The sequence below is a fragment of the Nanorana parkeri genome, unplaced genomic scaffold (genome assembly GCF_000935625.1).
Source record: "Nanorana parkeri isolate BGI_ZX_2015 unplaced genomic scaffold, ASM93562v1 scaffold351, whole genome shotgun sequence".
Classification (NCBI taxonomy): Eukaryota; Metazoa; Chordata; class Amphibia; order Anura; family Dicroglossidae; genus Nanorana; species Nanorana parkeri.
The window spans coordinates 1,020,853-1,038,904 of NW_017306619.1; the positions used below are offsets into that span (position 1 = coordinate 1,020,853).

General features: G+C 45.8%; 1 protein-coding gene across 1 annotated transcript in view; it reads right to left on the reverse strand.

Moving 5' to 3' along the window:
- Positions 1 to 13,473, reverse strand: part of LOC108788787 (5-beta-cholestane-3-alpha,7-alpha-diol 12-alpha-hydroxylase) — a 16,531-nt gene extending 3,058 nt beyond the window's left edge. The window contains exon 1 of the mRNA XM_018558644.1: positions 11,896 to 13,473. Coding sequence (XP_018414146.1) covers positions 11,932 to 13,467 — 1,536 coding nt within the window. The 5' untranslated portion in view covers positions 13,468 to 13,473 and the 3' untranslated portion in view covers positions 11,896 to 11,931. The remainder of the gene's footprint in view (positions 1 to 11,895) is intronic.
- Positions 13,474 to 18,052: the final 4,579 nt, after the last annotated feature.

Sequence of the window (18,052 nt, forward strand, 5' to 3'; positions counted from 1 at the left end):
AAGACCTCCATGACCCCATTCATTTATAGAGCATCAGCAAGCTCAGCGCTGGACGGTGTATATAGAAGCAACAACACTCTTTAAACCACAGGAGCTCACACTCTAATACAGGGGTAGGCAACCTCTGCACTCCAGCTGAGGTGAAACTTAAAATCCCATCATGCCTCTGGGAGTCATGCCTGTGGCCGGCAGTCTGGCAATGGGATTTGTAGTTCCACAACAGCTGGATTGCTGAGGTCGCCTACCCACTGCTCTAATGTCTACTGCAAGCATACCAACACACACCCAAGGCAAAGGTAGGCAATCTCAGCAGTCCCACTGCTGAGATTGCCTAGAACTACAAGTCCCATGAGGCATTGCAAGACTGTGACAGCCAGGGCCGTCTTTATTATTAAAGGAGAACTATGAGGGGGGGGGGTGCTTTTCACTCACCTCATAGTTCTAGCCGACCTGTGACCATGAGACTGTCACAGGTCGGCTCAGACCTTCCTCATCAGGACCGAGTGCACTACAGATCCAACGGTCACCACCTGCCAATCACCACCCCCCACCCGGCAGCAACCTACGCTAGCGACGGCCCTGGCTGTCGACATGCCAGCAGTCCCCCAGCCCTGCCACCAGCGGTGCCGCTGTTCTCCTGCCTGCTGCTCTGGGCAAATGGGACATGTAAATTATGAGGCCCAGGACAGTTGCCTCTTTTGCCCTGCGGTAAAGACGGCCCTGGTGACAGCCACAGGCGTAACCCCTGGAGGCATTTGTAGTTTCATCACAGCCAGAGTGACAAGGTTGCCCACCCCTGTCCTAAGCCCACCCATGTCCTATGTGGGTTATAGTTTGGAAGGGGATTTAACTATCTGTATATGTCTATGCACACAAACATGGGGGAGGACATGCTAACTCCATGCAGATACAGAAACGGATCCCAGGACCCTCCCTGTCCATACCACCGCGACTGCTTCTAACCCTGGAACCTTACTTTTTCTGTGGCACTGCGCCTGAAATGCACACCCGGGTAGTATTAGCCACTCAACAGTGTGTTAGTAGGTTGTCAGTAGAGTGTGCCCATTGGGGCTCACGGTTCAAGTACAGGGGTCAGTTTAGGCAGGAGCCAATTCATCTTTGGAGGAAGTGGTGGACACAGAAATTCTGTTTGTAGTAACAGGCCCAAATGATCCATCCACCGCAGATGACAATATCAAGGTACATGCCCCATGGTTTCCAGAAGATAGAGGACTCCATTACTGGACCACCTGGGACACCTTAGGTACATAGGGACCCAGAGCCAGTCGGCACAATGTTATGGGGGGGATGGTAGGGGCTCCATTTTTGAGCTACTGTGTGGAGGAACGTCCCTTGAGATGAAGAGTTGACCTCAGAATGACCACAGCTCTCTAGCCATGCCAGCTAGTATTCCTGTGCCAGGGCCATTAATAAGGAACTGCCCAACTTTTGAAGTTATAACAGCCTCCAATCTTCGGGGAAAATTAAGGAGGATGTCTGTGGGAATTTGTGCCCATTTGTGAGGTCAGGTACAGATGTTAGATGAGAAGACCCAGATCACAACTGGCGTTCCAATTCACCCCAAAGGCGCTCACTACGGTTGAGGTGGGCTCTGTGGAGGACACTCCAGTTCCTCCCCACCAAACTCATGAAACCATGTCTTTATGGAGTTGGCTTTGTTGCCCCCCTTTGGTAACTATAACAACCTCCACTCTCCTGGGAAGGCTATCCACAAGATTTTGGAGGGTGTCTGTGGGAATTTGTGCCCAATGGTGAGGTCGGGTACTAATGTTAGATGAGAAGACCTGGATCACGGTTGGCGTTCCACTTCATCCCAATGGTGTTCAGTTGGGTTGGGGCTCTGTGGAGGACACTCCAGTTCCTCCCACACCAGACTCTGTGTCTTTTTGGAGCTGGCTTTGTGTACACAGGGGACAGTCATGCTTTTGGAGTTTGTTACATAATGGACAGGGTCACCTCAACCGGTTCTATTATTTTCCAAAAAATAGCAGCACAGTCATAGGAGTAAGAAGCCATCAGGCCTCAGCGTACGTCAGAAAGAGAAAATCAACATTTAGAGGGTTGCGATGGGGCAAAATAATGAATTTTCTACCATAAAAAATCCCTCGAAAATTCGATGATGGACTACGGCCTAATAATAAAGGGTTTTTCATTTTCCCCCAGAATCAGGAGATTTTGGTGCCGTTTGGACATTGTGGTGAAGTGCATTGGAGTCAAAATAAAGAAGGTGGTTTTAAAGGAGAAGGAGGAGGGGAATGCTTTTCACTCCTCCTCATAGTTCTAGGCGACCTGTGACAATGAGACTGTCACAGGTCAGCTCAGTAGATCGGGAGGTGAGCGAACACATACCGGCGTTCGCTCACCTCTCGATCCTGTCACGGCTCTCTGCCGTGACAGGGGAGGGGCTGGATTCCCTCCTCCCTGCTCCGATCCGCCAGCGCTGACTGGTGTAACTGCCAGGGGAGGGGCGGGTACAGCTGGCTCTGCCTCTAGATAGGCAGAGCCAGCTGTCACTCACGCAGCTGGGCGGATCCAGACATAATTGCTGTAGCTCCCTATACACCGAGCTTATGAATAATTAAATACATAATTAAGTAACTAAATAAATAATTAAATACATAAGTCAGTAGATAGATAAATAAATTAATAAATAAATATACAGTATGAATAAGTAAGTAAATAAAAAAAATTATAATTAAATACATAAGTAAGTAAGTTAATAAATACACACATAAATAAAGGAACATTACATAAATAAGGATGAAATACACAGAAAAAAACACATATACAAAGAAGACATATGTGGTCTTGTAATGAAGCAGTGAATGTGACTTTTCACCTTCTCTGGTGGTAAATCAATCGCTGCCCTTTAAAAAGCACGCTCTCGGAAGATTCACCCAGGGAGAGTGTTTTCTGAATGTTAGATTCACTGCTTTATAAATATTTCCCTAAAATGCCTATAATTGCAGTAACAATCTACAGATTGAAGGCGGATTCTGGATTTCTCTGTCGGCTTCCAAAATGTAACAAAATATACCCCAAACAAATAGATATTTTCATTGTTAAGATTCAAACTATTAGGCCCCGTTCACATATAGCGACATACCTTTTGCAGCGGATCTGCACGGCCGGGATAGCGCGACTTTCGGGGCGACGTTCCAGCGACGGTAGCGCGACCTTCCCCGTCGGGCTCCATAGAAAAAAAGCAAAATCGCGCAAAATCCGCCGAAAAAAGGGTCTGGTAGAAGCGACTTGCGACGGCGACGAGCGACGCGCGACATGGAGTTAAGACAGCTCCATTGAATAACATTGGCCGGCGACTTCTCGCGATATCGCGTGGCAAAAATGCGCGATATCGCGGCGGAAATCGCGCGACAATTCGCTATATGTGAACGGGGCCTAAAAACAAAAAAACATATTAGGATATTGAAGGTCGTTATCAGACCGATTGGCCCGGCGACGGCTTCCAACAGCCGCGCCGTCCAGCGCCAGTCGGTGCAGCGGTGGGAACAGCACAGGATTTTCCATGCTGAGAATAGTTGACATACCTTGGGCTCGGAGGGGAGCTGTGTATTCTGGCAGCGAAGGTCTCTCTGGGCAGGAGGCAGCTGCAGAGGTTAATGGTGACCCTGGCATGGGATGAGCTGGCACAGGGCGGGTGGCGGCAGGTGGTCCGGAGCGGGCAGAGGCCGGCGGCTGGTCTGGGAGTAAAGTCCGGGCTGTGGGGAGAGGAGCTGCAGACGTGCATGGACAGTGTACACTGAGCGGAATGACAGCTCGCTCCCTGGGGCTGGATGGAAGACATCACACGCACAGCCCGGGGCGGAATGTTCTGCAGCTGCGTTCCTTTTATATCGTCACCAGACAAGGACGGCGGATTGATGCTCCATTAAAATGTACAAATAAATAACAATGACACATGTGATACAGTCTGTCAGAAGCATTAACACAGCCGCTTCTGTTTTTCTGAGTCCCCCCCCATGACATACTTGTATTATCTGTTGGTCCTGCCACTAGATCTGTTATATTTTCCACTTCCTGTAACAGGGGACAACACTTTCTGTTCTGCAGTAAAATTGCACAGCAGCGTTGTCACCCTGTTGACTGGCTATTTTTAGCTGACTGTAGGCGTAGATGGACTTTAAAGTGTATCTTTTTTTAATTTTTTTTTAGCTTTGGCTAGATTGGGGAAAAGTTAGACTCTTTTTATTACCCTCTGGTCCTTTGAAAATTTTAGAGTTGTCCCCAAAACAAGAAGAAATGGGAAGTCCTCCAAATTTTGGAGACAACTGTCTATGATTTTAATTCCCCTTACTTCGGGAATTTTTCTATAACTTGCTGTTGCGCTTCTGGGACAGGAAGTGAACAGAAAATGGTACACAGACAGCAAAAAATAAATAAACAAAAATGCTTTGACGCTTCCCTACTTCATCCAAAATAAAAAAATAATTTTTGGCTATATATACACTTTAAGGGGCTGGTTTACAAATGTTATAGCTTGGCGGATGCAGTTCATGCTGCACTAGGGCCCCTAGAGGGCGATGAAGATCACAGGAAATTCCTATGCTCCTCAGCCCCATCTAGTGGCACTAGTGAAGTGTGAACGGCATCTGTCCAGCTATAGAATTAACTATAACTTTATATATATATATATATATACATTATACACTACATTGCCAAAAGTATTGGGACGCCTTTACACGCACATGAACTTTAATGGCATCCCAGTCTTAGTCCGTAGGGTTCAGTATTGAGTTGGCTCCGCCCTTTGCCGCTATAACAGCTTCAACTCTTCTGGGAAGGCGTCCACAAGGTTTAGGAGTGTGTCTATGGGAATGTTGGACCATTTGTGAGGTCAGGTACTGATGTTGGAGGAGAAGGCCGGGCTCGCAGTCTCCGCTCTAATTCATCCCAAAGGTGTTCTATCGGGTTGAGGTCAGGACTCTGTGCAGGCCAGTCAAGTTCCTCCACCCCAAACTCCCCCATCCATGTCTTTATGGACCTTGCTTTGTGCACTGGTGCGCAGTCATGTTGGAACAGGAAGGGGCCATCCCCAAACTGTTCCCACAAAGTTGGGAGCATGAAATTGTCCAAAATGTCTTGGTATGCTGATGCCTTAAGAGTTCCCTTCACTGGAACTAAGGGGCCAAGCCCAACCCCTGAAAAACAACCCCACACCATAATCCCCCCTCCCCCAAACTTTACACTTGGCACAATGCAGTCAGGCAAGTACCGTTCTCCTGGCAACCGCCAAACCCAGACACGCCCATCGGATTGCCAGACAGAGAAGCGTGATTGGTCACTCCAGAGAACACGTCTCCACTTCTCTAGAGTCCAGTGGCGGCGTGCTTTACACCACGGCATCCCACGCTTTGCATTGCACTTGGTGATGTACGGCTTGGATGCAGCTGCTCGGCCATGGAAACCCATTCCATGAAGCTCTCTACGCACTGTTGTTGTGCCAATCTGATGGCCGCATGGAGTTTGGAGGTCTGTAGCTATTGACTCTGCGGACAGTTGGCGACTTCTGCGCACTGTGCGCTTCAGCATGCGCTGACCCCGCTCTGTCATGTGACGTGGCCGACCACTTCCTGGCTGAGTTGCTGTTGTTCCCAGTTGCTTCCACTTTGTTATAATCCCAGTAACAGGTGACCGCGGAATATTTAGTAGCCAGGAAATGTCACGGAACACCTGAATCCAATGATTGGAGGGGGAGGGGCCCAATACTTTTGGCAATATAGTGTATGTATATATATATATATATCATTTCCAGCACTTTTTGTCAAAAATTGCACTTTGAGACATCCAGCAGTCCCCGCACTCGGGCCGGTAGGTGCCCGTAGGAGCCCCTGAGACCTATAACATAATAAAAGGACATCTAGGACTCGAGTGATTTCACAGCAATAGGTTGTTATTTTGTTTCTTCTGGAAGGAAGGTTGAGCCATAAGAATAAAATCTGATCATAGTAACCTGGTCTGTGCCCACCCCGGCAACTGTCACTTTTCCTGCACAGCTTGACCAGCTACAGGAAGTGGAAACAAAAAAATCTACTGGCAGGATCATCAGGAAATAAAATCATGTTCCAGGGGACGCAGAGCATATATGTCATTGTTTCATTATGTCCACAGTTCCGCATCAAATGCCTGAGTGCCCGGGTGGCACGCTGCCCTAGTCTCTGTGTAGCTGACGCCACCCCGTGCTGAAAAGGACGGCACCGTGTTGCATTTGTAGCAGGCATGCCACAGGTAGGGTTGTCACCTTTCCTTCAAGCGAAACCTGAGCACTCTAGCGACGCGCGGACATTTTTTTGGGAGAATGAGTTGTGGCTTATTCAATTGTAAATAGCACCGCCCATTTATATGTAAATATAACACCTGAGACTATTTTCAGTGGGGGGGCCAGTAGCCACTATCTTAATTTTGGTAGCCCCTGTCTGCCTGACATCATGTGTCCGGGTTTCTGCTGCCATGAAACCCGGACACAGCATTCAAAACCCGAACTGTCCGGGTGAATCCTGGAAGGGTGGCAACCCTAGCAACAGGTTTGTTATGGCAGCTTATCCAGATATTTCGGTTTTCTGAGCTTTTATGTATCAAAATGTAGAATTGATGAAACTTTGTAGAAGTGGAGGAAAAATTCCAGCTCAGCCGAACTAAGACTTATACCTGATAATACTCATCCTGCGGATTCATTCTTGCATTTTATTTTTAAAGGAGAACTATGAGGTGAGTTATTTTCACTCACCTCATAGCTCTAGCCGACCTGTGACAATGAGACTGTCACAGGTCGGCTCAGTAGATCGGGAGGTGAGCGAACACATACCGGCGTTCGCTCACCTCTCGATCCTGTGACGGCTCTCTGCCGTGTCAGGGGAGGGGCTGGATTCCCCCCTCCCTGCTCCGATCCGCCAGCGCTGACTGGCAGAACGGACGGGGGAGGGGGCGGGTACAGCTGGCTCTGCCTCTAGATAGGCAGAGCCAGCTGTCAGTCACGCAGCTGGGAGGATCCAGACATAATTGTCGGGATCGGCTTCAGCTGCGTGGTCTCAGTATACCGCGAGCAGCAGCTTGCGGTATACTGAGCTTAGGGTGATGGGAGGACGCTAGTTTGTGTCCTCCCGTTACCCTAAGGAGAACTATGAGGAAAAGCCTTAACCCCGTAGCTCTCCTTTAAACATTTGCAATCACAGCGCATCATTTTTGCAGAATTTGAATCCGTGGACACATGTGGTTGAGTTGAAAGAGAAAAGAATAGCTATAAACACAAACACAAAAAAGATCATCAGCCCTTCAAATGACTGAAGATACAGAAGTTACCCTTTAAAGTGTTTGTTAATAAATACAGAAAGCTTTTGGCGCCATCTTGTGGTCAGTTTTTATAACAACATGTCTCCAACTGTTCACACCAGTAGTCAGGTTCTCGGACAATAAACATCTGCAATGATACATTTCATGACATGATTGCAATGAGGTGGTTGAGTTGCCCATGTATAACATAAATATTGGGGTCAGATTGGCCCTGATTGGGGTATGTTACCAAGCCTTATTCAAACTGATGAAGCCGCTTGGATGAGAGATATAATGCTGTCAACTTGTTACATTTCCCTTGCACGTGATTGTGTATTGTTTGCAGAGTGACCTTTCACCACATTCACTATATTAAGTGATCATGTTCTACTTCTTTGGTTAATCAACCTCCATATGGACAAAGGTTTGTGGACACTGGGTCATCACATTTATATGAATGTGTTGGATGTCCCAAAACCAAGGTCTTTAAGGAAGAACTATGAGGTGAGTGCTTTTCACTCACCTCATATATAACATCCACCACTCTTCTGGGAAGACTTTGGAGGGTGTCTGTGGGGATTTGTGCCTACTCAGCCAAAACAGCATTTGTGAGGTCAGGAACTGATGATGGATGAGGAGTCCCGGCTCACGATCGGCATTCCAATTTATCCCAAACATGTTCAGTCGGGTTGAGGCCAGGACTCTGTGAAGGACACTCGAGTTCCTCCACATCAGACTGGTCAGACCATGTCTTTATGCAGCTGGATTTATACTGCCCCCCTTTTCGGACTACAGCAGCCTCCACTCTTCTGAGAAGGCTTTCCACAAGATTTCGGAGGTCGTCTGTGGGAATTTGTCCCATTTGAGAGGTCAGGTACTGAGGTTGGATGAGAAGACCTGGCTCATAATTCATGTTCCAATTCACCTCAGTGGTGATCAGTAGGGTTGTGGTCGGGGCTCTGTGCAGGACACTCGAGTTCCTACTAACCTCATCACACCATGTCTTTATGGAGCTGACCTTGTACACAGGGGACAGTCATGGTGGAACAGAAAAGGGTCTTCACCAAACTGTGACCACAAGGCTGGAGGAGCACAATTGTCTGCAATGTCTTTGCATGCTGTAGAAGCAACAGAACCTTCACTGGAGACACCTGATCCCTCCTTACCATGCATAGTTAGTATTGGAGGTTGAATAAAGACACAGGCACATCACATTCAACCTTATGTGTAAGCGTGTGTGTAGTGCGTGCGTATGTGTTTGTGAGTCCCTGTGTGGTCCTAGGTTTTAGGAGTACCTGTACCCCTGTATGTTACGGTCTCTGAGGAAGGTATCTAATTGATTTTTGAATGATTCAACACTCTCTGCTGATACCACGTCTTGTCTTGAATTGTATTGTTTGTAATGTCTTCCTTATATTGTAAAGCGCTGCGCAAACTGTATATATACGCTATATATATCCTGTATAATAATATTAATAATTCCATCATTGGGAGGGGTGACAAATACTCAGCCATGGGGGGGAGGTGGGGGGACTCAGAGTTGGGCTTCAATTGATTATTTAAACCAGATTTTTTGTATTCTTCAGCCTCCATTATGCCAAATACATTGTTGCTGCTGCTGCATCCCTCTGTGTATGGCCGGATGTGCTGCATCTAGTGCACCGTTACCATGTCCTAACCCCTTCAATACCGGACGTTTCTTCATTTACAAAGATAAGATAACCTTGGGGAGTCTACTTTCCAAAGAATTGTCATTTCGGGGGTGTTTGTACTGCCCGGGGATGTTTATTGTAACACAAAGTAAGGAAACTTTATTTCCTTTTTATAATAAAAAAACAAAACCCAGCGGGGTTTAAATGACACCAAAAGAAAGCTCCATGATATCGTGATATAAAATGTATTTGTGTGCAGCGTCCCATGACCGAGTAATTGTCAGTCCAACTATCACAGCGCGGAGTCTGATAAATGACCTGGAAAGGAAGGGGTGTTACAGGCTGGTACTCAAAAGGTTAAGAAATTGTTGATGGGCAAAATGTATCGATGCAGCTGCAGGTACTATGGAGAGCTTCATTCTCAAGGATCACAGCAGAGGTTGAGCTAAAATCTTTACTCCTCTTTCCCTTCTTTCCTCCGGCAGGGCCTTGGCAGCTTTCCACTTCCTTTATGCACTTCCTGGTGTCACCGCTCTCACAGGGCCCGCCTCCTGAACTACAACTCAATGTCTGAACAATGTAACAATGTCATTGCTTGCTGGAAGCAATACATGATGGGATATGTAGTCTTGAGAAATGGAGATTGCATCACATCAAGCGGCAGGGAAAGAGACACAAAGCACACTGGGAATCCAGGAAGTTGTTGGAAGTGATGGGAAGATGGAAGGCAGCGCTCACCTGACACCCCCACCTTGTTACCCAGGCTTCACTGCCCCTCCTGCGTGCCTGGGAACCGGCATTTTGGGTGTCTGCGGGAAGCAGGGAGAGAGAGAGACCAGTGAACGTCCATTCCTCAATCTCCTCCCCGCTTTAAGGAATCTGAAGCGACGCTGATTGCATCACTTCTGGTCCCTTGGCTGTCATTGCTCGGCTGCAGAAGCCGAGTGAAGAAACTAGTGGAGCGTGATCTGCACTCCAATAGCTTCATTGGAGTGGAAAGGTGAATCTTGGGGTCTTTTAGACCCCTAGTGTCATCTTAAAGAGTACCTGTCAACTCCAATGTTGTATCACATAGGTGGCTTGTATGCATAATAAATGCTTCCGCACTAGGGGGCACCATTGGCTTTCAATCGTCATCTGAGGGGACAAGCTTCCTCACTAGGGGGCACCATTGGCTTTCAGTCTACATCTGATGGGACAAGCTAGATGACATTTCTAAGTTTGGTCAATAAAGGTAAACATAAAGAACAGGGGTAGCCGAACTTCAGGCCTCCAGCTATGGTAAAACTTCAATTCCCATTATTCTTCCGCCTCTGGGAGTCATGCCTGTGGCTATCAGAGTCTTGCAGTGACTCACGGGATTTGTAGTTTCATCACAGCTGGAGGGCCAGACTTTGGCTACTCCTGATCTAGAGAGAGGAAGACTTTGGAGAAGCAATGCAATATTTACACACAATATGTAGAGTAGAAGACATTCCTTGAGCAATGAAACAAATATGGATACAATGTAAACCTGCATTCTGTATGGAGTATCTATAGATTGTATCTGTTGATAAACTCAATCTTCAAAATCAAAAGAAAAAAAAATGTTGTCTGAGCATTCTAAAGAAACTTTACACCTCCGGGAGTTTTAGCTTCCCCCAATGTAACACTCCCGGAGGTGTAAAGTTTCTTTAGAATGTTCAGACAACATTTTTTTCTTTTCATTTTGAAGATTGAGTTTATCAACAGATATGGATCTATAGATATTCCATACAGAATGCAGTTTTACATTGTATCCACCCAGGCCCGGCGCTACCGCAAGGCAAGTCAGGCGGCCGCCTGAGGGCGCTGCAGGGTGAGGGCGGAAAAAACCCCCCCTCCCCCCACCACCACTCCACTTGGATTCTTGGTTCCGTCCCCTGGACCCTACACAACATCTGTGTCGGAACTCCTGATCTGCATACTTGCCAGTGGTTCCAAAACCACTGAAGCCATCGGATCGGTATGACAGCCGTGCAGGTGGCATTTTCAGAAGGTCATCAGTGGAAGCCCATCTCTTTCTATGGTGCTATAATGATTTATATGAATGACAGATGACAAACGCCAGATGTAAATCTGTGATAATATTTCTATTATATTTTACACAATGGATATTTGTTTTTTTCAAATAATAAATCCAAATCAAACAAATATAGATCGCCCAGCAAAGTATTTCTTTATATTTTCACCCCATGCACTTACAGTCATCATGTTTCCAAGCAGCTCCAACTCTCTTAGTTTGGCTTCCCTGAACGCCCTGTCCAGTTTGAGATCACAAAAGGACAGAGCAGTCTGCAGCATTCGTCCACCTACTAGCTTGGAGAAGAGAGGAAGCAGGAGGGGGGGGGAGGGGAGGGACTTGCTTTACTGTGTCTGTGTGTTTGTGGAGACACACACAAACATACACAAGGGTGGCTCCGTAGGACTCTCCAAGGGAAAGGAGTCACCCTAAAACAGGAAGTCAGGGCCAGTGCTCAGGGGACCAACTGATTCTGCAGGAATATAAAACTTTTATACATCAAGGAGCAGCTTCCATTGTAAGTGATTTCATGAGCATTTGAAGTAGCTTAAAAAATCTTTGACTTTAATATAACATTAATCTTCTGTGGATGGAAATCTTTTCATCAGTAAACACAAAGAAAACATTTTCTTTTTACAAAACAAAGCAGTTGTACAATCTATACTCTCAATACGTTACTGTCGTAATATTGTGTACAATTGGGGCTGTTTAAGATTTTTACCATGGGTTGTGTTCACTTCAAGAGCCCAATCAGGTTGAGAATTTCAATAATGTTAAACTTCCCGTTTACCGGAATAGATATTTATGGTAAACAGGGCCGAAAAATAGTTCCTTCATCATTAACGTCCCCAAAATGAACTTATTTTTTAGTTATATTTCTATTAAATGTTGTACAAATGATGGTCCTGTTGAGGATGTTGTCTTCGTGGTCTAGTAGCGTAACCTGTACCTGAACTGGACATCTTTGGTGGGTTGCATGGTTCCAAAACCCCAACGGTTGGGGTCGATGGGTGGAATCTCTTCGTTGGGATTCACAAGCTCAAACTCGAAATACAAGAGCATAAGAAACACAAACTGTTTGAGTTCGTTGATTGCGAAAAAACGCCCGGGGCAAATGGTGGTCCCGGCTCCCCACGGCATTGTGAAATACTTCAGTCGTTTCCCGTTCTTGTAGAACTCAGTCTTTTTGGTGCCATCCTCATTCAGGAAGCGGTTGTACTTGAACTTTTCCGGCTCCGGATGGACCTCTGGATCCATTTGGACCGCAGTGTACGGGAAAAGACCCACGCGGTCACCTTTACGGATGGCATACTCTTTCCCGCTGGACATTTTGAGGTTCAGGCTCTCTTTGACGGCTCTTACCAGGACAGGAGCGGCTGTAATACGCAAGCTCTCTTCCACCGCGCTGTCCAGAATCGGGGTCTTCAGCAGCATATCTCTGGTGAGGTTGATGAGTGGTCCGCCAGGTTTGACTTCTTGGTTGGTTTCCTTAAGAACTTTTTGAACTTCCTCGTTGACGGCCTTCATGGCTTCTGGGTCTTTCATGAGGAAAAGAAGGAGCCAGAAACACGCGGGTCCTGTATTACCCTGAGAGGCCCACAAGAGAAGAAACATGAACCTGTCTTGCATAGCTTCCGTCATCCCATTTTCAGCTCTATACTGGAACTGGTCGGTGATCCATCCGCTGATATTTTCTTTCTGTAGGGTTCTCTTTATGGAAAGCATGTTCCAGAAGAGCCTCTTTAGCCTTTCAGCTTCCATCTTGCCTTTTGGCGTCAGTACGGCGTAAGCCAGACGTGGGAACAACTTGTCGTACTTCCTGAACTCATTATACAGTTCATCTGAGACGTCGCGATCAAGCTTCTTGGCCATTTCCGCCCCATCCTTGCTTTTACCTGGTTCATTGCCGAATAAAGCCAGGTAGCCGGCTCGGAAGACAATGTTGTAGCTGTAGTGGAAAAGCCCTTCTTGACACCATTTTCTTTCACCGTTTCCGGGTCCAACTTCGTGGAGCATCAGGTTTTGCAGGTTGTCCATCATAGCTTGGGTCATGATTACAAGACCATCACCCATGAGGTGCTTCGTGCTGGATTTCTCCAGCATCTTGTGGTCACTGGGTCCAGAATGGTAGCCGAACACCCGGGCCACCAACTCTGTAGCAAACTGCTCAAAGTCCAGCTTTGTCTTGCATTCCTTGACGATGGTACCAAAGGAGAGCGGATCTGTCACAAAGGTGAAGTAATAGCCGGCGATCTGAACTGTGAAAATTTCTCCGTGTTTCTTCTGCATCCTCTGCAAGAAGGCGGCTGAGTTGTTACGGAACTCAAGGGCGTATCCTAACCACGGGATGGTCCCTTTGTCTAGTGGTGGCTCATTGGGTTTCCTCTTCCGGAACATTCCCAACATGTAGAGACCTCCGAGAATAGAAGCCAATACAGCCAGGAGGATTGGCAGTAACAGAGCCATCTTGGAGGCTGCAAAAAAAAAAAGAACACAATACATTTTATATTCATTCAATTGGAAATAAGATATTTTATGTTGTTTGCAACTAAAAGCTGAACTCCAGGCACACAGCTAAATACAAGAGGTGCACCGAAATGAAAATTTCAAAACCGAAACAAAACCGAAATAAAAGAAAATTCTCAGGCCAAAACCGAAAATGTTTTTTATTTTAACTTTTAAAAAAAATAATATTTAATTTTACTTTATTTTTGATAAACTTTTGTAATTTTTTTTATTTTTATTCATTTTTTATTAAATATTTTTATTTTTTTTACTTTACTTTTGGGGGCTTCAGGGAAATATTGCAGGTTCTAAACAGACCTCTGACATTTCCCTTTTAAAATAGAAAAAGAGATTGAGGACACAGAGCCTTTTTCTGCAGCCCCTGTTATCAATGAACGGGGATCCTCTATACTGAGTGTTCCTGATCATTCATAACATGAGGACAGAGTATGTTTACTATAACCACAATCATGAATGAACAGGAAGTGATGTAGATGTGATGTAGATCAGTTCCCATTCATTCATAATTGAGGATATAGTAACCATACTCTGTCCTCCAATTATGTACAAACACTCAGCGATCACTGACTGCTTGTACCCGCTCTCCTCTCTGACACGCTGTCACAGGAGGCTGAGCGAGTGGTGCGGGAGGAGAGCTCAGCCGACAGCGCTGGTTGTCTCCGCCCACACACTGCTCTGTCGGACTGTGATAGAAGGCTGACTGGTACAGGGAGGAGAGACACCAGCCGCTCACAGCACTCTCCTCCCGCAGCGCTCGACCGCCTGTGACAGTTTCTCTCCTCCCCGCTGGGACACAGAGCAGCGCCCAGCGGGGAGGAGAGAAACAATGGATGCACCGCTGTATCGAGAGAAAATGGCACTCTGGGTATTATGCCAAAAGTGCCATTTCCGGCCGCTATGTTTCGCTGGCAGATATATTGATGCATCCCTACTAAATACAACGATGAAATACATATATACAAGCTGTTTTACCTGCCAAAGGATTTGCATTTCTATCCAGTTCTAAGAGTTACACAGCTCTGTCACATAGCACAGCCCTGTCTAGCAGGGCAGGAAACCTGATCTTTATCTACTTTTACTTACAGGTCTGCTGTAGCCTTTCTGCAAGAATTAAGATTTCTTCTACCTGGAGTTCTTTTTTAAGATAATGTAATCCATATCTTGTCTCTCTCTGATCAATGTTTATAAACAATGTTACTTTGTATCTCTCTGTCTCTCTCTGATCAATGTTTATAAACAATGTTACTTTGTATCTCTCTGTCTCTCTCTGATCAATGTTTATAAACAATGTTACTTTGTATCTCTCTGTCTCTCTCTGATCAATGTTTATAAACAATGTTACTTTGTATCTCTCTGTCTCTCTCTGATCAATGTTTATAAACAATGTTACTTTGTATCTCTCTGTCTCTCTCTGATCAATGTTTATAAACAATGTTACTTTGTATCTCTCTGTCTCTCTCTGATCAATGTTTATAAACAATGTTACTTTGTATCTCTCTGTCTCTCTCTGATCAATGTTTATAAACAATGTTACTTTGTATCTCTCTGTCTCTCTCTGATCAATGTTTATAAACAATGTTACTTTGTATCTCTCTATCTCCCCTCTGATCAATGTGTATAAACAATGTTACTTTGTATCTCTCTCTCCCCTCTGATCAATGTTTATAAACAATGTTACTTTGTATCTCTCTCTCCCCTCTGATCAATGTTTATAAACAATGTTACTTTGTATCTCTCTCTCCCCTCTGATCAATGTTTATAAACAATGTTACTTTGTATCTCTCTCTCCCCTCTGATCAATGTTTATAAACAATGTTACTTTGTATCTCTCTCTCCCCTCTGATCAATGTTTATAAACAATGTTACTTTGTATCTCTCTCTCCCCTCTGATCAATGTTTATAAACAATGTTACTTTGTATCTCTCTCTCCCCTCTGATCAATGTTTATAAACAATGTTACTTTGTATCTCTCTCTCCCCTCTGATCAATGTTTATAAACAATGTTACTTTGTATCTCTCTCTCCCCTCTGATCAATGTTTATAAACAATGTTACTTTGTATCTCTCTCTCCCCTCTGATCAATGTTTATAAACAATGTTACTTTGTATCTCTCTCTCCCCTCTGATCAATGTTTATAAACAATGTTACTTTGTATCTCTCTCTCCCCTCTGATCAATGTTTATAAACAATGTTACTTTGTATCTCTCTATCTCCCCCTCTGATCACTGTTTATATACAATGTTACTTTGTATCTCTCGATCTCCCTCTGATCAATGTTTATAAACACTTTGCCAGATGGTCTGGTTATGCAGCACTCCTGGCTGTCATTTTGACACTTGATAATTGCCAGCAAGTGCAAGAGAGGGGGCAGGCCAGAAGGATAGAACATACTACTGTGTTTCCCCGAAAATAAGACACTGTCAAGGCTCAAATAAACACACTAGGTCTTATTTTCGGGGTAGGTCTTATTTTTTTTTAATGTACAACAATCCAAAGTTAATGCAAATCCAAAATAAATAATCCAAAATGGCAAAGTTAAGAATAAGGTGATCAGGGGTGCCGTACCTTTCCAAGAGCAATTTGGTAACCAGAAAGGGAAAGCGTGCTTCGCTCAATCGATTCATCACAGGCGGAGAGCATTTGGTATCACTCCGCCGGTGACAGGAGCCGGCGCTATAGAGGAGGCATCGGCTTGTGCGGCTCTGCTCCCTCCGCTGCCGCCTCGCTTCCTCTAGCGCCAGCTGCGTTGGCACCGTGACTCTCTCCCGTCCCTCCCACGGCTCTTCAAGTTCCCCCTTATGCCACCACCGGCCCTGGGAATGGTCACAACTAGGTCTTATTTTCGGGGTAGGTCTTATATTTTAGCAATTCACAAAAATAGTGCTAGGTCTTATTTTCGGGGAAACAGGGTACACATGCCCACATGCCCAACGGCTCCATGTCAGAATAAACAAAAAATAAAGCAGTGTTTCTCTCCTGAGCGGCCGGGAGCGGGAGACTCCCGGAGCGCCCGGGAGAGTTGGGCTGTCTGGAGATCAGTGTCCCTGGTTAGCTGGTAGCCAGGGACGCTGATCTCTCTGCAAGTGGCCGGAGCCAGCCGTAAAATCACGGCTGGCTCAGCCCAGCTGTCAGAAGCAGGCTTTCGGCCGGCCAATGCCGGCCACTCAGCCAGCTTCCGCTTTTACCTTGGCTCAGTCGAGCCAAAGCATATGCCTTCGGCTCGACTGAGCCACTCTGCCAACTTCGGGAGATGTATGGGGTATAGTGCCAAAAGCTAGCCGAAGGATCAGCCGAAGCTACGACTAGATCCTTCGGCTGCTTCGTGAATAGACCCCAGAAAGTTTAACTACAGTGACACGCAATGACAGGTGAATTTTAAAGGGAGCATCCAATCCAGCCTGCAGGCTATTGGGACGGGTTAGAAAACTTGCTGTCTGCCAATGCCAACAAGCCTCTCATTTCTACATTGGCATGATCAGAATATGCCACATGCACACTATTTTACAAGACTTGTTTTCCTTCCATACCTGCATGTATTTGTGTCATTTAGATGTATGAACTATGCCGGTACCTGTAAATACTTGTTACAACTTAGATTGAAATTTTCTAAAACAAAGCTATAGCAACAGGACAGGAAAACAGCAGTCAGCACAGTAAATGGTCCTGCTTGAACCGGCAAAAAAGAATATAAAGTACGTTGTATATGGCCGGTCCCAGCACAGGTATGACTCTTAAAGCCCACCTCCGAGCTCTGCATTCCCTCCGCCTCTAAAGGCTTTATTATATGATGTATTTTTTAATAGTAACCTTTTCTAGAAGTGTTCAGGATGAACACATGATGCTGCATGGTCCACTCTCTTTTTGCAGTCCTCAATAATGATCAGGAAACTGGGCAGGGGCCGGCTCACTTGGATGTTCACCTGCTCAGTTTCATTGGTTGCCAAGGTGCTGGCAACCTCATAGCGCAATAAGATGTTATAGTGTCTTTACCTGCATCCTGGCAAGCAATAATGCTGTGCGGCTCAGCCACCAGTCAACCAATGATAATTGCTTGTTAAGACACATGGGAGGCAGGCGGGCGAACTGGGCAATTGGTTCACCCATTCAGAGATTTGCGAACAGCGTGGGTTTGGGCGGTACTGATGGTCGACCCAAGCTCATACCGAGTCCTCAGTGATGGAGAGAGCGATGCTTGCATGACAATGTCAATACCAATACCCTATTTAATTGAATGGCGGTGTGGTGGTGCCCCCTAGGAAGCTGGACCCACAAAGCCCTGCGGTAACAGTGCAGTCCTTGGTCTTCTGCATTTAGTAACACTGGGTGTCATTCAACCAGGCAGACTGAGGACATCTTGTGGCGAAAACTGATTACTGCAATGGACAGCACTGGATAGAAAATACAATTTACCCCTGCAAATGCCTCACCTGCTGGGGGACAGTCTTTTATTTATTTTTTATTAAACACACAGTTGGGAACACTGCTCTGACCCTAGGCAGTGAGAGCTTGGTCTTTACCTGCATCA